Source organism: Carassius carassius, chromosome 20 (genome assembly GCF_963082965.1).
Source record: "Carassius carassius chromosome 20, fCarCar2.1, whole genome shotgun sequence".
NCBI classification, from domain to species: Eukaryota; Metazoa; Chordata; class Actinopteri; order Cypriniformes; family Cyprinidae; genus Carassius; species Carassius carassius.
In genome coordinates, this window is record NC_081774.1 from 12,011,321 (window position 1) to 12,037,011 (window position 25,691).

At 37.0% G+C, this 25,691-nt stretch overlaps 1 protein-coding gene across 3 annotated transcripts in view; it reads right to left on the reverse strand.

The window, feature by feature from the left end:
- Window positions 1-15,419, reverse strand: part of LOC132096346 (astrotactin-1-like) — a 295,271-nt gene extending 279,852 nt beyond the window's left edge. For all 3 annotated transcript variants that reach the window (XM_059501638.1, XM_059501637.1, XM_059501636.1), the window contains exon 1: window positions 14,839-15,419. In XM_059501638.1, the coding sequence (XP_059357621.1) occupies window positions 14,839-15,130 (292 nt within the window). In that variant the 5' untranslated portion in view covers window positions 15,131-15,419. The remainder of the gene's footprint in view (window positions 1-14,838) is intronic.
- Between the last annotated feature and the right edge of the window lie 10,272 nt (window positions 15,420-25,691).

A 25,691-nucleotide genomic window follows, 5' to 3' on the forward strand; every position in this document is an offset into this window, starting at 1 on the left:
TTATTTGAGGCACATAAGAGAGACTGTTCATTAGTAAGCTTTTAGTCTAAGTTTATGCAAACGAGCTAACATAAGCAGCCCATTCTTCTTGATTATCTCCTTGAAAGCTGGAAAGTTTGCATAGTTTTTTACTTTAATGGCATTCATGGATTCTTCAGAGTTGTGTGAATAAGAAAAGGATGTCAAGGTCGACAAGCGAAGATTGTGGCAAATTGAGAAGATGATGAACTATGGCTTGTAAAGGAAAAGGAAAAACACACTCAGCTCAAGTACACAGTGACTGGAGGTGGGAAGTGTCCATTAGACACCCCCTTACTCCGTGTGGGTCAATCTCTTCTTCTACACTCTGTACAAAATTTTACATAGTGAATTCATCCCTGACATTTGAGATCAATACAAGCAGAACAGGCTATGCTGTTGGATGTTTCATAGAGTTCTCATTGTTCTAAAGTCATGCATGGACAATGAAGCTGGTATGCTAGTATGCATTTCAGACTACTATTAGTGTGAATTTAGTCAAGAAAACAGATTTAATAAACAGAGGGACTTTACTTCTAAAGGTCCCCCACAAATGACCATAACTTTATCATACTGTTAAATAGGTCACAATTCATTTTAAAGTCTAATTCTCACTATTAACAAACCATTAACTATACGACTCCTGGCTCAATAATCTGCTAATTTGCTGCTTATTATTAGTTAATATGGTAGTTGTTAAATTTAGGTTAGGGATGTAGAATGTGGTCATGCATAATATGTGCTTTATAAATAATACTGAACAGCCAATATGTTAATGAGCTAATAAGCAACTCTGAGAATTGTTCTCTAAACTAAAGTGTTACCATAAATTGTAATCGGTTGACCTGAAAAAGAATGCAAAATGATTGCCAAAAAATATTTATTATTAATTAGTACAGCATAATGAATGTACTAATTCTTTCTTATTCTAAACATATAATAATTATTTCTGAAGGATCATGTGATAACTGTACTGGAGTAATGACTGCGAAACTTTTTTAGATATTTGTCAAATAATCACAGCCTAGGTGAACATTCAAAACATTCAAACACACATAAAAAACATTCAAAACAATTACAATAAAAGAACCATTAAAGCTTGAAAGGTTGTGCATAAACATTTAAGTAAGAGCATAATTTAGTAGTTTTTTGACAGTATTTTTGGAAAAACCATCCCATTAAATGTGACCATGGACCATAAAAAAGGGTCAATGTTTTGAAATTGAAAATTATACATCATCTTAAAGTTTAAGAAAAAAATCCAATCATTTATGGTTTGTTAGGACAGGACAATATTTGGCAAAGATAAAACTATTTGAAAATCTGGAATCTAAATGTTGCAAAACTATTTGAAAATCTGTAATCTAAATGTTGCAAAAAAATAAATGCAAATATTGAGAAAATCGCCATTAAAGATGCCAAAATAAAGTTCTTAGTAATGCATCTTACCAATCAAATATTAAGTTTTGATATATTTATGGTAGGAAATTTACAAAATATCTTCAAGGAACATGATCTTTACTTAGTATCCTAATCATTTTTGGCATAAAAGAAAAATCTATAATTTTGACCTATACAATATATTGTCGGCTATTGCTAAACATAAACCCATGCTACTTATGACTGGTTTTGTGACCACAACAATTTAACATCAGTCTCAAATATAAAATAGTCTCCAACAGATATAGCTTAAAGGAAATGTATTGCATTTGATTTAAAACCCTTTTCAGGACTCAAGGAATCAAATAAAACAGAGGATTGTGCACAAATCGAACAAGCTCCTGATCCTGTCTAGACAGGGAATTAATTTGCTAGTCATTTCAAACAGTAGGGCTGGACGATTAATCAAAAAGTAATCAAAACCGAAATCCAGAACCTCTAACCGACATAATTTTCCCATGTCGGTTATTTCGGTTTTTTAATCCTGTTAATAAAAACAATGACACGTATATTGTCATCGCATCTCGTGTATAATTTAACTTATAATTTGACCATCCGCGCACCGTCCGCATTATGTACTTTTCGTCATCAAGAGGGCTCGCGGACAGCCGCGCATCCGTCCACGCGGTCTCAAAAAGTGCCTGCACGCGGACGGGGTGCGCGGCTGTCAACAGCGCATGCACGAGGTGAATGATGACAGAAGTGGTACTGCTCGTCGAGCTCGACCGCCTTCAAGCCATTCACACAGAACGCATATTTCACGCATTTTCTAGAGAGGGACATCTTCTATTACCCTCGCGTCTCACACAAGAGAGCCGCATGTTTAGAAAGCCGTAAAATTAAGGTGGGTTCCGTTTTTTTCAAAAACATTTCTTGAGACTTTATGGTGGGTTTTCCCCATCCTACTGCATCTCATGTTTAAATGAAAAAATGTACACTGTGTTATTGGCTTTCACCCCTTTGAATTAAACTATGCATGCACACGTGGTGCTGTTTTGTTTATAGTTCTTTAAGCTACTTAATTATAATTGGTTTATAAACATCATTTTAAATATTATGCACTTTTTTTCACAGTCATATTTTCCCAATGTGCCCTCTTGTGGCCTCAGAAGAGAAGCCAAAAGCTTTTCTTCACCCTAACTAAAATTATGCATTTTAAATTCGAATATAATTAGAATTTGGATAATATTTAATTGCAAATTCGAATTTAGTTTTCAAGCCATTTTGACAGCCCTATTTCGCACAACTGCATTGTGGCACAAACACTCATATAAACAGTAGCTGTGAAGATCGCGGGCACAGATGAACGCAGAAACTAGTTGTCAGCGCTGTCCTGTGATTTATCACTAAAATAGCTTAGAATCTCAAAACTTATTATAGCATATTTTTCTACTTTTGAAGGAACTAGGCTATTTACTACCCACAGCTTCACAATAATAGAGACGGTACACTGTAAAACCCGACAAGTTTACTTAACTCAAATCGTTTGAGTAAACCGATTGCCTTGACTTTAAAACCCAACAATTAAACTTAACTCAAACGGTTTGAGTAAACAGATATCCTTAAGTTATGGTAACTCAAACCATTTGAGGAAACTGATTGCCTTAAACCATTTAAGTTGAAAAAAACTAACAGTTATAAGTACTCTGAACTTAATTCAGTTGAGTTCACTGAAAGAAGATATACATTGCAATTAAGTGATTAATTGAGTGATAATTGAGTTTAGTGATGAACACCTGCTGTTAACAAACAGAATTACTGAAGAAAAGAGAGAAAGGAACTACAGCTGACTTCAGACACAGCCTCACTCAAACCTGACAAGTTATGTTATCTCAAACCATTTGAGGCAACCGATTGCCTTAAACCATTTAAGTTGAAAAAACTCACAGTTATGAGTACTCTGAACTTAATTCAGTTGAGTTCACTGAAAGAAGATATACATTGCAATTAACTAGTTAAGTGATTAACTGAGTGATAATTGTGAATTAGTGATGAACACCTGCTGTTAACAAACAGAATCACTGAATAAAAGAGAAACACAAGAACTAACCGTTTGAGTAAACAGATTGCCTTGATTTAAACCATGTAAGTTTTAAAACTTTGCATTCAAGTAATTAAGTGATTAACTAAGTGCTGATTGTTAATTAGTGATGAACAGCTGCTGTTAACAAACTGAATTACTGAAGAAAAGAGAAACACAAAAACTACTACAACTGACTTCAGACACAGCCTTAGGTGAAATCAACTGAAATAAAATACATGAAATCTCTCAAGATCTGATTAAACAACCCCACAAACAGCATCACCAGCTCCACTTATTAATAACCAGACTGACTTTATTTCTGTCAGACGTCTACAGAAGATCTTATTGAGAATGAACTAAGGTTTAGATGTTGATTTATTGTTTCATTTGAAGTAACCATGTTAGAGATCAGTGTTTGCTTTAGTTGGGCTCTTGACCCTTTACTTCTGTCTTAGTCTTTTCTCTGGCTGTTATAACCGTGTGTTTCTAAAACACATTTGTTGTAATACAGAAGCCCAGAAGAAATGCCATCAGGTGTTAACCTGTACCTAGATGTAGGTTGTTATACTTTATATAGGTGATGATAATTATTCATTATTATTCACAATTATTGATCCGTACAGAGTCTAATCTATGATGAAATAAATGTGCAATTAGTAGAAGTGGTTCTAGTAAAAATGACACTAAGATTTAGTTAATATAAAAATGACTCAATAAACATTTTGTACACATACATTTTTCTTCTATGCCAGTAGTTGGTCAAACACAGACATTAATAATCAGAATATTAACCTCTACAATGGTGACGAAAAAAACATGCTGCAATGCATGCTGGGTACTATTGTAGTACAAAACTCATCCATGGCTCCCAGCATGCTCTGCAGCATTTTTTTTTATGGTCACCATTGTTGAGGTTCATATTCTGATTATTGATGTCTTTGTGTGACTGTTTGACACCATAGAAGACCACACAGTTTGAAAAGTCATTCAGATTAACTGATTATCACAGAACCACTTCCACTTAGAATCACTTTTATTATATAATCAATCAAATTTTACAACACCTATTTCATCAGAGATTAGACTCAGTACAGTTCAATAATTGATGATTATCATCACCAATATAAAGTATAACAACCTACACCTAGGTACAGGTTAACACCTGATGATATTTCTTCTGGGCTTTTGAATTACAACAAATGTGTTTTAGAAACACACAGTTATAACAGCCAAAGAAAAGACTAAGACAGAAACCAAGGGTCAAGAGCCCAACTAAAGCAAACACTGATCTCTAACATGGTTACTTCAAATGAAACAATAAATCAACATCTAAACCTTAGTTCATTCTCAGTAAGATCTTCTGTAGACGTCTGACAGAAATAAAGTCAGTCTGGTTATTAATAAGTGGAGCTGGTGATGCTGTTTGTGGGTTGTTTAATCAGATCTTGAGAGATTTCATGTATTTTATTTCAGTTGATTTCATCTAAGGCTGTGTCTGAAGTCAGTTGTAGTAGTTCTTGTGTTTCTCTTTTCTTCTGTGATTCTGTTTGTTAACAGCAGCTGTTCATCACTAATGCTCAATCAGCACTTAGTTAATCACTTAATTACTTGAATGCAAAGTTTTAAAACTTACATGGTTTAAATCAAGGCAATCTGTTTACTCAAACGGTTTGAGTTAAGTTAACTTGTCGGGTTTTACAGTGTATGACTAATTCACACATGCAATCACTCTTACTGGTACTGTGCTAATTTATCTTTATCTGATCTTTATTTCTTACACCGAGCAATAATCTGTAAGAAATGTTACAAACATAGATAAAATAACTGCTGATAGTGAGCTATGATGTCAGATCGCTCTTTCAATAGGAAAAATGTCTCACCTTTAATAGTCAATCATATTTACAGTACAAACCTTGTCAGTGAACTATGAGGGCAAAAAAAACAAAACAGAAACAAAATAATCGTTCATTAATCGTAATCGTGGTAAAATTTTCAATTAATCGAGGTTTTGATTTTACGCCATAATCGTCCAGCCCTATCAAACAGTCTTTCTAAAACTAATATGGTTGGCTAACATGTAGTATAATAATGTCAAATGTGTCAGAGCTATGGTGCAGTCAGTGCATGCATGCTCACTGTGTCATGTTGCAGCGCTGCTACCGTGAAACAAGATACATACAAATTTGAATCTTTCAGGAATTACAACCACCAATGTTGGCAATTTAAATTTGCTCAATTTATACAGTATATGCAAACAACTATGCATCCAAGTATTTACATTGCTTGAGGTTTTCAAATCATTAGCTACCCTCGAGCTACGCTGCACATTACTGCTGAAAGGGTGCATCTATTTACCTGCTAAAACTATTGAAGTGAAAAGAAAACTTGTGCAGAATGCTAATAATTGTAGCCCGAGGTACTAAACGAGTCATTCTGAACAATAAAAGTTAAATGTAAGTAAATGTCATGAACAAAAACAATAATTAAAATGCATCAGAAAGAACACTCTAATAAACACTGGGTTAAAAACAACCCAATTTGGGTTGTTATTAACCCAAGGGCTGGGTAAATATAGGACAGAACCCATCTTGGGTTAATTTTACCCAGCAAATTAGGTTGTTTATTTAACCCAGCATAAGGGGTTGATTTAACCCAGATAAAGTTTATTAATTCTTACTATATTGCTAGCTTAGTTTTTACTTCATACATTAAATAATGTTTACAGATTAACTTAAACCTCTAAATATTTACAAATTAATCTCTAAACTTTTCTAAAAGAATCCTTACAACCACTGCTTTGCATGTTAACTTCCTTTATTTTCCTTTAATTATCATTTACAGCATTGTTTATATCATTTTAATAGGCTATACATGTTGCCCATATTTAAACTCATTTAACAAATGATTAAAGTAAAAATTAAACGTTAAACAGAAGTAATTTACGTGTTATTAACCAGTCTCTGTTGTTCTGTTTCCACTGTAACTGCACAGCGTTGCGCAGGTTCTCGTGCCCGAGCTGGAGTCGTATTCGGCGGGGGAACTGCTCACGCCTGAGACCGCCCCCTGCGTTTCATTCATAGCCAAAATATACTACGATTGCCTTTATAAGATGCCCAAAAACTAACCATAAAGAGATCTGAGGGAATATTTGTATTCTGTATCTTTATGAATAAAATCGTTTATTTTATGCAAAGCATCAGGCTTTTCCATCACTCGAAAAGACTGCGACACTCGTTAAAGGTGATTCATACCACATGCCTGTATGTTGCTCTGCATAAAATTGAACAATATTCAACACAGTAATGATTTTATAGATAAAATAAAATGTATACAAACCTGTATTTTACCGACAAATGCGTCAATTTGATGGCGCTAAGAACTGCTCTCTCCAGAAGAGAACGCAAAATTCCTGCCATAAATAACTCAACCGCTGGGTTAAGTCTGACCCAGGATCTGAGCAATACAAAAACTACCCAAACATTATGTTGTTACATTTGACCCAGGAGCTGCAAAACAACCCAAACACTGGGTTGTTACGTTTGACCCAGGAGGTGGGTAACACAAAAACTACCTAGACACTGAAAAAGTAACCCCAAAAAATAACCCAAAAGGCTCAACCCAGCATTTGGGTTAAAAAAATAACCCCGGATTTTCCAGAGTGAACATATGAGATAATTCTGAGGTCATTCTTGTCACTGGAAAAACTTTCAAACTTAATGACATGTTAATTTTTTCCCATTTGCTCAAATAACTCTCTACAGGTAGAGTCATGTGGTGTTATACATTACATCAGCAGCCTGTTAATGCAACTGCAGTTTCCTTCAAATAAAGAAGTCAAGCTCAGTCTGTTTGCTTGTCCTGTGCATGGCCCTACCAGCAACACATGACTGTGCATAAATATCTTTAGTTCCTCTGCGAGTACCTCAAGGTTTTCTTTTCTTTGCTTTCTCATACACAGACACTCGAAACCCTGTTTCATCCTTTGGATAATTCAAGGAGACAATATAAAAAGTGACAGATCAAAATTCTTCCCCATATCTCCTGAATTTTATTCTTTAAAGGGATGTTGTTTAAAGTCATTTTGTGGGCAATTTCTCCTGAAAGCTACCATATGTGTTGTTCCACATAATCTGAGCCTGTAGTTTCTGTTGTTGTGGCAAACTGAACGGACTCAATGGCTAAAACACATTCAGAGAAAGAGAGAAAAAAAACTGTAAATCAAAAACTGTGCAGGAAAGAAAAATCAGACAACATCCATTTGCTTGTTTCTGCTTGAATTTCTCTGCTTACATTTGTTCAGTCGGTCTCCCGTTGTCAAATACACAACAAGGGATTCCAACTAATTTAATTTTTTCCAATTGTTATGATTCACTCAGTGCAAAAGCATTTCCTTCGACAACTATAATCACACTGTGCAAAGACCATGAAGCTGTTTGTTAGAAACAAAATTTACCATGTATTGATAGTGATAGAGATGGAATTCACAGTTGTAAACTAAAAGAGAATTTGCATTTGATTCTCTCCAGATGTAGTTGAGTAGAATTGCTGTTTCTCTCCCAAGGAGGAAGCATAATGTCACCACTCTTCAAGGCATCCTTTAAGCACCAGCTCCTGTTGTCATGGAAACCATTCATTGCCACGCAATCTCCCTTTGCTGTCTCTCAGCACCTTCCTGACAAACACACAGTACAGCTCGCCCCTAAATCCTGGATTTCACTGAGAGAGACAGCTGAAACATGGATCATTACATCTTATTGTGTTAGCTTTACTTCAGTATACCCTCCTATAGAAGAGGTCACTAATAAATGATCTGTAGGGTATTTTGAGCTGAAAATTCACAGACACATTCTCAGGACACCAGAGACTTGTATTAAGATACATTTTGTAAAATGGCGTATAATATGTGTCCTTTAACATTTTTATAAAAAATCTATTTCAAATACAAAAACAATGTTTTAACTTCCTAAAATCCTGAGAAAAAAATATTGATATTAATAATAGTTTTTAAGCACCAAATCAGGCTATAAGAATGATTTCTGAATAATTATGTGGCACTCAAAACTTAAGTAATGGCTGCTGTAATTTCAGCTTTCCATCACATATATAAATTACATAATAAAATATATTTAAAAAATTGTTAAATTGTAAAAATGCAGCCTCAGTAAGCTTTCATAAAAATGCAAATAACTCATGAAATCACACATTAACAAAATTAAAAACTTCTGATTTATAATTGGACAAAAATCGTTCATAATAAATAACGCTCCGGTTTCTGACATAACCTTGGTTCCCTGAGATAAGGGAATGAGCGATGCGTGAAACTGTTTTACTCTGTTCTGAAGCCTGATTTGTTCACGTTTGTGTAACCAGCTGCACAAACCAAGAGGATTCAGCCTCTAGCACCCTTCAAGAACTTAATGATCAGGGCCCGGTTCCCCAAACGTTCTTATTGCTAAGTAGTTCTTAACCTATTCCTTAACCTCTCTCTTAACCTTATGGCACGATTCCCGACACGTTCGTACGCTAAGTATACCTTCTGTAAGTCACACTTTCGGAAGGTTGGTCTGGACCATTCGTAAGCTCTCTCTTAGCATTGTTTGAGCTCAAGACGCTACTGTACAGCAGTCTCTAGAAATCAGCGGAGCGAAGTACAAGTCAAACTATGGTATGTTGACAATGTTGTGGCTCAACAATGATTTTATGTTATTTTTTAAGACTCATAATAAATTATGTTCGCAATGGATACAGGCCTATTTATGAAGTTGACTTTATGTGGTATCAGAACTAATATGGTGGTAATTAGCCTAGGCTTTTTCGTAATGTAATTAAAGCGAATTGGCAATACATTTTTTGATAATTAAAATCTGGCAAACAATTTGGCTCTAAATGGCTAAGATCTATAAATGGGTAATCATGGTTGTGTCCAGTAAGCGACCAACTATAGCAGCGATCCAATGTGTCCTTGTATTGAATCAAAGACGGAGCCGGACGCGGAGCCGTTTAGTCCATGTCAATTTTTTTTATGAGTCAAAACTTAAGCCCTTTTGACATTTTGCCTGACGGGGCTATATTAAAAAAAATTCGCCTCCCAAGACAGCTCATTATGGAGCTGCTTGACCTTCTCAGACCTGCGCTTGCCAGGCAAACGCGGCGGAATTTTGCTTTAAGCCCTGAAGCCCAGCGCTACGTTTTTTTTTTTTTTTTTTTGCTACAGAGAACTTCATCGAGGTCGTGGGAGAGGGCTACGGCCTAATCAAGACCTCGGTCTGGAGGTGCGTCCACACTGTCACCAATACCCTTCTGCGCCATGCCAGGGATTACATCCTGGTGGATGGCGCACTCATCCCTATCGCCAATTCATCAGTGATTGATCAGGCGTAGGCTACTTATCGCGGAAGGGATACTCAGCCATAAACGTGCAGGTTTTTAGTGGACCATAGGGGTGTGATCTCTGACCTGGTGGCAAGGTCCAGCAAAACTTCAAGTTCCTCTGACGAGAGGCTTGGTGCCCTTTTTTACCTTGCTTCCCCAGCATATTTTGTATCTAACTCTCTCTCTTCTGTTCATTGTAGATAGGTTGCTTTTTTATTAAAAACAGAAACCAATTGCAATCAATACCGCATTAAACAGAAGTAACTGCAGCTGCTTGCCAATCAATTCTGATTGTAAAGTACCTTACCATTAATATAAAAGTGTATTATATAATTTTTATAAGTCGTTAAACCCATGTCAAGAAGCGGCACAACGTGATAAGGAGTGTGGATGATTAACGAGGGATACCCGGTTCGTCTAACTGTCACAACATATCGTGTGAACATATTACTGACTATTTGATCATTTAATGTATAGTCTATATTCTACTGATAACTTAAACTATGTTAAAATAAATGTTACTGTAATAATTTGGGGAATGTTTCATTTGCATAGAACGTGTTATCTTTCTTAACGCTGTATTGCACCTTCGCATGAAGTGGAAAATCGATTCCTGAGCAATCGATGCCTACTAATTCAGCACCCTCACTCGGGACAGCGCTCTTGTAACGTCGGACGTAAGAGGCAGCGTGCTAAGAAGCTTCCTAAGGGACACTTCGGGCAACACACTTAGGAACATAAACAACTTTGGTAAGATATATCTTTCGAGGTCTTCTTAGCGCGCTAAGAGTGAGCGTTATCGGGGAACCGGGCCCAGGTCGTTTCTGCCGATCGATGAGAAAGGCGTGCCCCTTATCCAGCAGCTCTTGCAAAAAGTTTTGCACCTGGGACACGTCACATGATATCTGGTCCAAATTTCATGCAGAACACCAGTGCCCTTATTATGGATTTTTGAAAATTACCTTTCATGCAGTGTGTAACACAGATCTAAGTGAATGACAACATCCTGCAAAGTTTTAAATCCGAAAGTGCACCGTGTATAAAGTTATTGTCTCTCAAAAGAATGAGTTGGACTCTGAATCATTGAAATGTATTGTTTAAAAAGAATCCCAAGCCATTTCATGTTGATGTCAACATGAAACATTAGCATATTGCCCACCACTTGTTGGTCTGAAAGAAAATGCAAATGCATTCTTTGCCACTAGGTGCCGCTTTTTGAGCTGTAAAAATAGCTAGCAAAATAGTTAACATCTGAACAACCAGCACATAAGCGAGGGTTTCAGACGGCTGAGATCCAGAATGGGTCTGAGCCCACCATCTCTCTTTGGAACAAGAATATAGCGCCTGAAAAAGACTGACTCACTGTTCACTCAGGGTACTATTTCCATAGCGCCTTTTCCAAGCAATGTTGGAACTTCTTTCAGAGAACAAGCACTTCGTTTGTCCAGAACAGAAGTTTGAATAACGCCTCTGAAGCAAGGTGGCCTGTGAGCAAACTGAAGCGAGTAATCTCGCTGAATTGTTTTTAAAACCCAACTCAACACTCCCAGAATGGCTGCCCAAGCTGTGAAACAGGAGACGAGAGGGTTTATTTTTACAAATGAGAGCTTGCCGAGAGAAGGCAGGGAACTTACATTCACGTGAGCATGTGAGAGAGTGTGAAGAGGAAATTTTCTCTTTATTGTAGGTGGGTCCACTATCACACGTCCAGGGGTGCTACTGCACCCCAGGCTCATATTTATTTTGAGGCTGAGGCTGTGCCAGCTTTGCAGGCTGAGTGGCAGGATTTTTCTGGTGGCCCACAACCGCAGGGCCAGGGCGCTTGGGGAGGAAGTGACGACAACCAGAGGAGGGAGCTTGCTGTGTCCCTTGTCATCAGAGCCATCAATGGTGGTGAGAGCCGCTGCTGTAGAGGGATTTACTCGGGCCGAGTAGTTTCTCTTAGGAGAGAAAGGAAACGGGAGAGCTGAGCAAGGGGGACTGGCTTCATGGAAAAAGGTGATCCACAAGTGGAGAAAGGAAAGACTCATACTTTCACAATGGGGGCATGAGCCTTTAGTGAGTGCAGCCTCTGCGTGGGCCCTGCCAAGACAGGTTATGCACTCACTGTGAGATCCTTGCATGAGCCACACTAGTGATGCGACATTTGCAACAACACACGCTGAAATTTGCTCTTCAGGAAATTTGCTCTCTGGCTTGTTTTTCACGCACTGGATGGCCGCAGGTCAAGGAATTCTCGCTGTTTGGGCATCTTCGACGGAGGCAAGCAAAGCTGGAGATTCTTCTTCATCGGCTTCTTCTTCTCTGCTTCTTACAGAGTCAGCAAAGAGTTGATCCTCGTTGCTGAAGTAGAATGATCTGATAAATGGCACTCTGAGCCGACTTATATAGGGAACAGCTCCGCCCTTTCTGGCAGGCTAAGGTTTCTGCAGCTACACAAATGTTTTCCCTTTAGCATTTCACGCAGTCGGAGAGACCTTTAAAATGGAACAGTGATGATGTACCTGTAAATGACGTAGGTGCTTCAATATGTTTACTAACAATATGTTTATCACACATCAGCTGCAGTCATGCATTCATTTTTAATCAGTTATATCCTATACTTGCCACTAAAACAAAATATAAGCCAGAGGAAATTTATAAAAAAAAAAACATTTTTACCCAGGTACTCAAATTACAGTACTTCGTTAGGTTTAATAAAAAACTATAAGTTGCCTGCACTCGTCTGGATAAAAAGATTCTCAGCAACACCTCTTCCATGTTTAACACTCAGCCTATTATCAATTAAAGAAAAATGTAAAAGCCAAAAATGAAAGCCGACCTAAAACTAAAACTCTAATTTTAGAGATTTTCCCAATTTGGTGGGCATCGCCCACGCTCACCCACCCATCCATTGCCTGCCTCTGCAAGTTATTAAAAGCAATATAAGTCTTTGGTGTGTTTTTATTTGTTTACCTCAAGTAAATGTGTGTGTGTGTAAGAGCAAGTGAGTGTGTGTTTGTAAATGCATTTGTAGACTGTACCGATTACCCTAATGTATCCAATTAAAAATAGCTTGTTCAAAGACCAGTGGCAGCTCTGTAAAGACTGCATTTTTAATCAGAAAACAAGACCACAGAGCGAAGGGAGGGACGTGCAAACACCTTAGGCAACATTTATAACACCAACTTGAAATTACTTCCCATGATCATTCCAATAAATCTTATGCAAACAAAGAGCCATTGTGGGAGGCAGAGGCTGAAGGAACAGAGGAGATGATCTAGAAAGAGTGAGATTTATGAAGTAAGGCAAGGTGCAGTCTGTCTGAAGGAAATTAAAAAGCACAGAGTCCAATGTGAATTATTAAAGCTAAAGGGATGACACATGAAATATATATTATGGTTTGCAAACAGGTTTCCACTGGACAGAAACAAATCCCAATTGAACGCAAAATTCTGATCATACTAATATTCATTAATTACTCATATGTTAGAATATGAATGCTGACTTTGGTCAGTTAATAAGCAAACTTGAAACTGGTTTTAAACATTAAACCTATCAAATACACAATAAAAAGTTCCAATAAAGTTTAAAAAGTTTGCCTGTTTTCATAAACTGAGAAAATTCTATTTTGGCCTATTTTAAGACCAGCAGGTTTGTTTCTTCAGAGCCGACGCATGCTATTTTTTGAGTGTTTTATGTATTCTAAAGTGCTGAGCTTATTTGAATTCTGTAGTATAAGTTTTAAAATCCTGACTACTAAGAACCTTTGCTATGAAAAATGCAGTCACATACAAACATTGTTAACAAACCGAAATCCTGGTTAGCTCTGCATGCTGACACAAATTTTTTAAACTCTAAGGATTTCTAGTTATAAATATGTAAGTCCTCATGCATTCAAATATGACTGTAAGTGGATCAAACTGTTCCCAGGTGTATTCTTTTTAAAGTGTTTTTTGTTTCACTCTCCCAAAACAAAGGTACTAAAAAATACCCACATCACCTTAAAGGTCACAATTGAGAGAAGACTCTAAAAAGATCTGTCTTTTCACCATGTCCACTTCCTGTCTAACATTTATTTCCAGACATGCCTAAAGTGAGAAACAACACAGACACACACACAGACACACACATACTTTTCAGTGTACTTCTACTCGACCCACACAAATTGTCACCTTTTTAGTTATTTTAGTTAAAAAGCTTAGATAAATGTTAATGTTTGAAATGAAAGCAATGATGATGCCATAATAATTTATTTGAACATGTTTATGCACAAAAACAAACCAAAAAGTCTTTGAATAAATTAAGGTAGTCAAACGTATTAAAGTCCATCTCAACTACTGCCAGTAAGAACTGCACACTTTGTACTAACAGTAACATGAAGTCACACAGTTAACCATAAGATGTATATTTCTAAACTACTATTTACAACAGACTATTATTAAATATTATATCAAAGTTTATCAACTTTGTTTATATCTATTTATCTGTATATCTGTCTGTATGTCTATGTCTTTCAGAAAACAAATCAAAGCACACATTTGTTTTAGTTGTTTGCTTGGTCTGTTCTTCTCAGATTAAAAAAAAAAAAAAAAAAGGTGAAGCTATGGCACAAACTTCACACAAGTTTACACGAAATTCTCACAAGACCCAGAGACTCTTTGTCTCTAATTTTCACAGCTGTATTTGTAACGCATATTTATCATAAAAGCATCTGTTTGCATATGTCTCGACCTGACGAGCGTCATGCTTCCTATAACACATATCTGCAGCTTACCGGGTATTATTCCATACAAAGAGAATACTAAAACTGACCCATTTGAGTTTTGGACTAGGCCTGCGGCTGTGACTGATATTTCTATTAATAATCACAATAGCTGTCACAATCAAATATATATATATATATATATATATATATATATATATATATATATATATATATATATATATATATATATATATATATTTAATAAGATGCTAAACTGCTAATAAATAACAACACTCACCCAATACAAAATACGGGAGCTCGGTATTTTCCAAGTCGTCAACAACGACTATCTCGCCTGGAAAATCGTTCCTGACGGAGAATAGCAGCTTGGGCTCGGAGGCCGATGGGCTGTGCATGATGCTCAGGTCGTTCTCTCGCAAAAACGGCAAAGCGGATACCGAAACGCTTTTCATTTTGCACTCCATGTCTTGAGACTGGTCTTCTTCGCCATTCAGACATTTCACACAAGCGGGACAGAAAATGACAATCCAGAGAACGCCGATAAGCAGACCGGAGTGTGGTAGTAGCATCTTGGCGGAGACTGTGTAGCGGTTGGCAGGCTGCGGCAGTCGGTGAGCGGCACACTCTGAGCTGGAGGAGGAGGACCGGCAATGCGCTGGCTTCACACTAATCGAGCTATTTACGTAAAAATAAGCAAAAAACGCAGGGTTTAATACTCAGATATTCTCGGTCCCACGGCTGAATATTGGTGTTGTCATCATAACACTGCTCGGCTTAGTGATGACAGCGAGAGAGGCGGAACAGCGCAGCATCGGAGCCCGTTATTGGGCTTTTCCTCCTCAAGCCATTAAAAACGATTTTTCTTGTTGCAGTGGGCAACCATTAGCAAGACCTACATTTAATAGTCCTGCAACTTTAAAACATACCATGGTTTGCCATAAGTTCTACTTAACCAAGTTTAATGACATTTTATCAAGAATTTATATAGTTTTATGAAGTAGGCCTTACACACTTTTTTTCTTAGGCTAGTATACTTTATGTTCTAAACAGGCTATGTAACTAATCATGTTCATGCTAGTTTAGTTTTTTTTTTTTTTTTTGGCTGGTTTAAGAGACATTTTGGAATATTTTTAGCTAGTCAGATCAATCCGTCTTAAACCATTTGAAACCAATTGTTTTTTTTTTTTTATTATGTTGTTTGTATTGTACTATTTATTTCCTGAATGACCACTGATTACTTTACAGTGGGTAAAGAAGCAATAGATTTAGCATGATAAATGTAATTTTCTGTATATATATTTAGTTGGGCTGTCAAACGATTAATCGCATCCAAAATAATTTTTGTTTACATAATATATGTTTGTGTACTGTGTATATTTACATGTATATATTTATACAAATTATATTATATAAAAATATATTTCAAATACAAATATATTTTTCTTAAATATACATATATGCATGTCTGTGTATTTATACATAATAAATATACAAAGCACACAGACATATAATATGTAAACCAAAACTTATTTCGGATGCAATTAATCGTGATTAATTGTTTGACAAAATTTATATATATATATATATATATATATATATATATATATATATATATATATATATATATATATATATATATATATATAAATATTCATTTGATATATTATTCTTCAAACATAATTTTTTTTCATATTAGCTGAAATAGTTTTATACCTATTTTTTTTTTTTTTTATATATATATAATAAACTGTCAGGATTGTTTTGTGTTGTTACAGAGAAAATAAATGCATTATTTGAGAGTTACTAGCAGAAAAAATCCCTGCAAAAGTTTTATAGTTCACTGAGCACTGCGGAAAGAAGAGCAGAACTGAAGTCGAGAAGCCAAGAGCATCTTTTCAAGCAAACAGCAGCTGCAAACTCTGGGAAGAAGGAAGAAAAAAAAAGGAAGAAAGGGATGAAAGAAAGAAGCAGTGCAGTCTGCCCCAAAGAATGATCTCCCTGTGTAATCTTGAGCTTATTCCAGCACTGAAGCAAGGCTTTAGCAAAGTGTGAAGCACTTTTTGTGATGAAAGGGCACAGTACTCATTTCAGCTTTGACCTGCTCAATAATTAAACTTTAAGGTGGGTGGGGAAGAGAGGCTATTGACACACTTGTGGTCCCATTGCTGTGATATCCTGCTTCCTTTTAAGGTTCTATCTGCAGCACTTGCTAATATATTACTGCTTGTGGTTTACACCAAAGGCAATGTGATGAGTAGGCTACAGTGAACTGTCAAAATAGTGTAACCACATTAGTCTGCTGAGGATTTGTTTTGTGCATTTATTTATTTTTGGCTCTTTTTATTACACTATAAAAAGACTATATAATTATTTATCATATTATTAAATTATTATAATAATAATAATAATAATAATAATTATTATTATTATTATATAATGAGTAATAATTATAATAGTAATACAATTATTAGTATTATTATTAATAATCCCATGGCAAAATATGCAAACTCTCTGTAAACTGATAAGTGATACTAGTTGGATACTAGTTTAGTTGTAAAAACTGGAGCAACTATCATCTTAGCATGTTCTGAGAAATTTTGTCACAAATGCTTGTTCCTTTACGGAAATTGGTGGCAATGCTGGGAGGCAAATCTGTACCCAGATGACTGGAATGTCTCCATAAGCAGAACTACAGTTTCATATAAAAAAAAAGAAAAAAGAAAAAAAGAAAGAAGAAGATGAAGAAGAACAAAGGGAGTGGGGTGGGTGTGGGGGGGGGGGGTCCAGATTTAGGTATAAACATAACAAAACACATACAGTGTAATGACCTATTTTCTAAACCTAAATAATTCTTAATGTGCACAAGGAATTGGCAACCAAGACATTTTTGGACACTTTATTCATAATGCTAGTTGGTCAGTCAAACACACTATAAAGCAAAATCAAACTGCATATGCTGTGGTTTATCATAGCCCCTGAAAAGGTACTGGGAAAATTGTGTTCACAGTGAAAGGAAGATACCATCTTATACCATTATATTACTGGAGACACAAGTCCTGAAGAACATGAAAATCACAATTTTCTTTAGAACAGATGAGTGTAGTCCCTTTCTGTTTGTTGTCACTTCAGTCTAGATCCGAAACACCTGAGAGGAGATGACTCCAACCCTTTAGAGGACCTCAGATAATGCCAGCCCTGATACAACATACAGAACTTTTGCTAATGATTGCTGTTAATAGTGTTCATCATCTGTTTGATTACATCTTTAATTTTTGTGTGTATTTCTGCCATATGTAGTTACATTAACTGACATAGTCATATTGTAGAAACTTAATTTTCTGTAAAGCTGCTTTGCAACGATTTATATCATGAAAAGTGCTATACAAATGAACTTGAATTGAATTGAATGAAGCCTTTAAAAGATAAGAGCCTCTTTGTGACATGAGAAATCTATGTTATGCATTGGCATCTTCAGTGTTATGCATTTGTTTGCCTTCAAAGCAGTCTTGGCCCTTGTGATAGCCATGGAAACCCGATGCAAGTCAGTTTTCAGATTTAGAAAAGAAAATCCACACACAATATCTCCACGTTTTCTGTAAGGCTTAACAGCAGACTGTATTTGACATGACAAATTGTCACTCAAGCATTTGCAACCATAGTATTTTCAGCATATTGTTATTATGCTTAATAAAATGTCCTTGCTATTTTAAAATGGTGTGAAGCAGGGCTTAGACATAAGCTTCTTTTCTAAGAACAAATCCACACACTGTGTCCACATCTATGCAGATAAATATAAAATGCCATATACAAGCTTCATATGTTATACAGGCATGTACATGCTCTCACACATACTCAAATCTCTTTAACAATTCACAAGAAAAGAAACTGTATGTGGGTTATATCCAAGCAATTGAATTTCATAAACATGTGCATGTCATTTCTCAATTACTACTGCAAAATGTTTCCCACTGAGTTAAATAGCTCAAAAAATTATCTCCAAACAGTATGACTGCTCTTTATTAGAGGATAGACAATAGTTCTGAGAAATAGCACTTGATAAAAGATCATGCTCAAGTACTGCTGGAAAATTAAAGATCCCCTATTTAGTTAGATTTAGGAATCTCTAAATAATTACCACATATGAAAATCATGTGTATACAAATAAATATTTTATACTCAGTGTTTTTTTGTTTAGGCTAACAGTATGCAGGTATGTAGAATAGATGTTCCACTATATACACATACTCTTTAAGGCAGGTAATGCACTTACTGGTTGATGTTCTTTAGCCATATGTAAGCAGTAATACAAGCCAGATGTTTGACAAAATGTGAGACTTCCTCTCCCCTCACATACAAGGTGTTACCCCTTCACCAATTAGCTGGAGAAAACACAAAGCTCTGCATAAGATGTTGCTGAGACAGCACACAAACAAGAAACAATAAAGGTGTTGCAAAATTCAAGAGGCGAAGATACAGAATTGATACGTTGTAAGGTTGTAAAGTGAAAATAGTGTTATTTTAGTATTATTTAGATTAGTTTTTGTTATAATTCTGAATACGTTTTTATTTTGATATTTTTCATTTTTGTTCTAATTTTCATTATAGCTGTAGTAATTTTGTTCGAGTTCAAGCTCACGTTTATTTATAAAGCACAATTTAAAACAACAAGCATTGTACCAAAGTTCTGTACATTTTGTGAACATAATAAGCACTATAAAAAGAAAAAAATATATTATTTTTCTTATTTTGTATATTTTATATATAGTTTTTATAAAATACAAAAGCAATAAAATTTGGTATTTGCCATATCTTTTTAATCTGTCGCTGTATTTTTGAGTGTCATTACTTGTGGTGGTATGTGTGACTTCAGATTCAGAATTTGTTGTTACAAATGTTAACTTCCTATCAGAGACTGTGCATTTCAACACACAAACACTTCTACAATTCTACTACAATCTTAATCTATAAGGTCTTAAGTTTTGCAACTATTTTACTTCCATGTGAAAATAATGAACGAATAAACAAGCAAGCTTGAAGTACAGACAGAAAAAAAATGAGGCAGTTAAAATCTTATCTATGTTAATATTCAAGGAGATATACAATTATACAATTTTCTGCTGGGTTTTATTAGTTAAATGTCAATTTGTTTCCTTCCACCCATTTGTCTACAGTGTCAGTATGTTCAATCAGTTATGATATTCACACAGAACATGGAAAATATATGTGAATAATGTGATATGTCCAGAGTCACAGTCACAGAAGAGAGTGTGATTGGCATATCTGCAAGCAGACAGACCTTTCTGACTTCAGAACAAATACGCAGTCTAGGCAATTCTGACATTTTGTATGCTAGCATAAAAGACATTGTTCTGGAGTCTAGTCTTATTTAACTCAAAATGATTATGATGAAAATATTATTCCCAGGCTCATATGCTTGGAACAACAACAATAACAACAATTTGATCATAGGTTAACAAGAGATTTCAAATTAGATTTATTCCCCATGAGTCACAGCAATGGCCCTGACATATGCTGATCGCATTCTTTCAGGTTTCCTGTAAATGCTACAGATCAGTGTTATGACATTAGCACAATTAAATTAATCCATATTCATCTTTCAAATTTTCAACAAACATAAATTATCTAATGAATCTGTGAAGTAACGCTTAACAAAACAAGTCCTGATGCAAAAGAGATGCACAGAAAGAGAGAAAAGACATCAGGAGTTCTCATGTCCAGACTGACTGTGGACGTCCGCCAGGTTTCTTTCCTGAGATTGTGCCCTCTGAGTGTTTTTTATATGTCAACGTCACAAGACAAATAGCGATGGGGAGTATCTGCCCCCTCGCCCCCAAAGATGAATCACCCTTGTTGTCCAGTTTGCCAGTCTCCAAACGCAGCCTGGGCCATGATCTTCCTGGCAAACGCTGCCATGGATTGACCTTCTACTCAAGGTAATGATTACCCCCTTGAGCATGCAGCAGCTGGCAAGGTAAATGCATTGTTGGCACGTAAAAGTGATGCTGCAAGAAGCAGAAGGAGATCAGGAGACTCATGTACCCTAGAGTTTGACCATCTGTGGACTATTGGTCCTCATTAAGGTTTCTAATTTGGGACGACTGGGGAATAAACCAAACCGGGGCTGAAAATGTCATTACCTGACTCCTGGTGAGGTGTCCTCCCATATTTACATATTTATACACCTTAATTGTCTTTGCCTCACCGTCGTGACATTGAAGTTGTGAAAGCTGAACCAATTCTATTCCAGGTATCACTATTGAAGCAAAGCCTGTGCCGTTAATGTGACAATATAACCCTGCATGCTGAGACGGACCATTACGCTTCAAATAGAAGGGAGTTAATGCAGAGAATATTATTGCAAATGTTGTTATGAAGGCATGGTCACGTTAACGATCTTTTAATTAGGGCTTTGTTCAAACTGTCAGACAGTGGTGACTGAAACTGCCACTCAAAGCCAGCTTTTTATATCTTTTATTTGCTTTTGGCGATTTTAAAAGAAAAGTTTTAAAATGCAGGTCAAGTACTTTTTGACAATTAGCATATTTAAAGGCTTAAACAAATCAAACTTTATTATTTTCAGTAGAAAGATACAGTTTTTTTTTTCAGGCAAAGTAGATATAAATAATATAAAAATATAATCCATGTATATATATTTTTTTTAAAAGAAAAAAACACTTTTATCCAAGTTGATCCAAAGTAACAGCAAAAAGAACTGACATTGTTGGTTTTGCAAGTTCAAAATAAATACCTTCTTTCTAGCCACCAAAGAATCCTAGAATATTTTTTCAATAAAAAGAAAAGAATGAAAAAAAGAAAATAAATTGTCCACAACAATGTGCCCTCTATAGCTCTGCACTGCTCTGAGGCGGGACGAGCAGCACCACATTGACTGAGTGAGGAGGAATGAGAATGTATGCATTTTTATTGAATGAACATCCAACACACAAACATGAACCTGTGGCGCTTGGGAGCAGGGCTGCTCACGAACTCTCTTCCTCTCTTCAGACCATCAGGACAAAGGCTTAGCAGCCAGCGGCGGGCAAGAGTCACGTCGCAGGCTCCTCCGGTGCCCTGCCGTTTCCTTCCGGGACCCCACGCCCTCCTCCGGACATCCGGCTCCTGGCGAGGAGCAGTAGCAGTCACAATGGCGATAGCTGGCCTGGGGTTATCCCTCCACTGAGAATAGCCAGGTGCTCGCCATCTGCTGCTGGAAAGCGCATCACGACATCACGTGACTCATAGCTTTGGTGCGCTTATGAGACTCCACGAAGCGCTCAGTAATGGACTCTACGGCGTCACCAAAAACGCCGGAGGGAGTCACTGGAGCGTTCAGCAGCACTTTACGGTCAGCATCCTTGAGGTCAGCCAGATTTAACTAAAGGTGCCTCTAAAGGAACAACATAATCCCCATGGCCTTACCCACAGCCTGGACCGCTCGCTTTGTCGCCATCAGCGCAAAGTCCGTTGCCACGCGCAGATCCTTAATAGCCTCTGCCATGAGGCCTCCGCCTCCACCGCCTGTAGAAGCTTCGCCTGAAAAACCTGCAGCACCACCATGGCACGCAGCACGGAAGCCGCTTCACCATCAGATGCATATGCTTTATTGGCAAGGTGGTCGGTAGTCCTGCACAGCTTGATTTCCGAGCCTAGAGTCTTGGCTGCTGCAGGACACGGGTGCACAGCAACGTTCTCCTAGACGGGGGGAGAGTGCACGTACATATGGGCCTCCACCCAATCCACATAGAAAAACATGGCCTGTGTGGCAGAGTGGACACGCTCTGATTGGGGCGCAGACCATGTCTTCACCAGCTGCTCATGCACGTCAGGGAAGAAGGGGACTGACTACCTCGAGTCAGCTTTCTGGGTGGACCTGAAATACCAGGAGTCAAGCTTACTCCTGACAGTCTCCTCTGGAGGACTCCAGGTAAGCTCCAACTCCTGGACAGCCCTTGACAGAACCCTCATGAGCTCCTCCTAGAGGTGCTCAGATCCCTCCCAATCCTCCCTCTCAGAGGCCGAAATGGACATAGTTTCATCCCCCTGCTCCTGGCTAAAGGACACAAACTCTGCGATATTGTGAGGAGGGCAGAAGCTGGCCACGGGGAGGGAGACCAGGGAACAGGGTGACTGCTGGGGTAGGCTAAGAGGCAAGACGACGCACCTGTTACTGGGAGGGAAAGGACCCACCTGCGGCATGCTGGCAGCAGTGGGCCTCATCCCGAATAGGATATGGAGCAGGCGGGCCGGCAGGTCCATGCAATGCTCGCAGTTGGACTCGTCCACCGCCGCCTTGGCATGGGCCAGGCCCAGGCAGACGACGCAGTAGTCATGCTGATCAGGCGGCTCTATTGGTCCCGCACAGATTTTGCAGATAGTTTCCATAGTGAATTCAACATGTGAAGTAGAAGATTCTGATGTAATTGTTGCATGCACCGAATTTTATACTGCCTCCCGAGCTCGTCTGTATTTGCATGCGGTTGCATACTTCGCGTCAATGCATACTGACTGGCGTGAGCTAATAGGACTTCAGGAAAGGTTGGAAGGGAAGGAGTTCCCATAACGGAGAAATATCTCTGTGATGTCTCGTGAAAGCTTGAGAGGGGGCCGAGGCCCCCAACCATGATCATAAGGGCGGTGGGTTGGGGGGGTTGGATACAGGTACGTTGCAATATTGTAAATAGTTGTTTTTGTCCAGGAAGGCAAGCCAATGGATGTCAACCTCTTAATCTCAGTTGTTTCACTAGAAGGTGAAAGTAAAAACTGACGGCGCTTTTGGCATCTGACTCTGCATTACTGCGCATATTCTCTCAAACGAATCTACTTCATATGCTGATAAGGGTAACCTATATAGCTAAATGTTTTAATGTACTCCCTTAATATCTCTTCTGTGGCCCAAACATAGGTTGGTGGAAAATAATTAAATAAAGAAAGGACAGTATTTTTTAAGTCTATGCTCGAGATAGCCTAAAGCTTTTTCATTGATGATTGCAGTTAGTGAGTTAATCATTTTAATTAAAAACTATAACTCATTGTATAATAAACCTGTTTTGAAAGACCTTTTTAAAAACATTTTCAATAAGGAATAAGATAGCTTAATCTTTATAATACTTGCAGCGCGTCAGTTATGTGATGCGCAATGAAATTATTGCGGGGCAAATTCATTGTAATATTAATTTAATAATAAAGGTAACTTAGTAATAATAGGCAAAATATGCTAATAAGAAAAATGTTACAGGCATATGTTTACTGAAAATGCCAAATTAGATATAACAGCTATAAAATTATTTTATTCAGAAATGTCTTTTTTTTTTCTTTTTCGTTATTTAAATAAATAGGCCTACAATTAATCGTGTAGTTATTGGTTCCCTGATGGTTCCCTGAGAATAGGGATGAGACACTGCGTCTCTGTGCCATGCTTCGGTATCATGCCCATGTCTCCTCAGACAAAAAAAAGAGGATGATGTGTTCTACAGGTGCCCTTTTACAAAGACATCATATTGGTAGACATCCTATCGAACGCCACTGCCTAGCACGGTCGAGCCGTGGAGCCGCCATCTTGGATCGGTCACCAGCTCCACTCAGTGTAACTTATTTTGACGCGCGGGTTTTTTTTGCCTCAAAGGTCATTCATGTAGCTATGATACAGGACACATGTTTTAGCGTATTTTAGTATTTATAGTAGGCTTAAACAGTTATATAATGTTCTGATATAATATATAAAGTGACCAGATGTCCAAAATAAAAATATGTTATGTAGGATATAAGGTAATTTATAAATCACACACTATAAATATGATAAAGAAGCAGAAACAGATAGTTGTGCAAACACAAATAACAGTTATTATGTCCGGTTGAACAATGTATTTCAGATTGGATTATGTTGGTAATAGGCACTTAACGTTACCTAACACTAAAAGTAAGTTTCGTGCATACAACAAGTGCTTTCAAACTTCATTCTTCAGAATGAACCGGTTCACGCGTGGAACAGAAAGTCTTAACTGTTATTGCAGAATGATGGACAGGCTTTCTCCCTTGTAACTTACAAGTTGTAAGTGCAAGTTTTTTAAAGTCTTTTTTTTTTTTTTTACATAATTATGCATTGATGCTGTTTTTCTTACATTTTCTAACACAGCTGCAAATTACAGTCCAACTAAATGGCTGAAGGCAAGAATTACATGTGCGACTCCTGTCAAACTCTTCTAAAGAATTATGCAAAAACACACTTTATTTATTTTAGTTATTTGAGATGTTATAATAATTCTCTAATTGTGTTAAAATAGATTAAACAAAAAATGTTTAAAACAAAAATTGTTTAACCTATATTATATTTGTATAATATGCCCATTTCTGAGCCATGTTGATTTTTAATGCAAATCCCAAAAGACAAAAAAATTGCTGAATAATATTTTTTACAAATATTAAAAAATTTGTGTCTAGTGCAGCACAGCATCAGCTCTAAGATCCACATCTGCGCTCGCTGCATGGCTGGCGCTGAGCCAGAGACTGATGTGTTTGTATAGCACAGCATTATAACGAATCACACACGATTCTGTTAAGATTATGAATGCAAAGGCCAATCAAAGACCTTCAGACGAGTCATCGCTGAAACGTGGCTTGCTGACTGAATTATCTGGGGAATTCTCTCATCAGAAACAACAAAGTGCATATATGTGTACGAATGTAAGTAATATATTTATTTCACAATGTAAAAAGCTTAAGTGATTATAATGGGAGTATTTGAGAGTGCCTGAACTCTGGCTAGACTGAATGAAAATGTTCTTTGATAATTTGCCTTACTCTCTGTAAAATGAAAGTGTTATAATAAGTAACTTACAATAATGTTATTAAAATTCACATCAAATGCAAATTCAGTCGTATTAAAAATATTTTATGGCATGACACCCATATCTGGCACTTAAGTAAAAAGTCAGGGTTTTATGTGTAGGTATAGATTACACTATAGTCTACTTTGCCCATCACCATTTATTGATCAAATAAGAATCTATAAAGGTACAAAACGCAGTTAAAGGCTAGACATATTTGAGAATCGAGATATTTTATACTACAGTTAACACGTTTGGAAATATTTCAAATAAAAAGGGGTTGGGG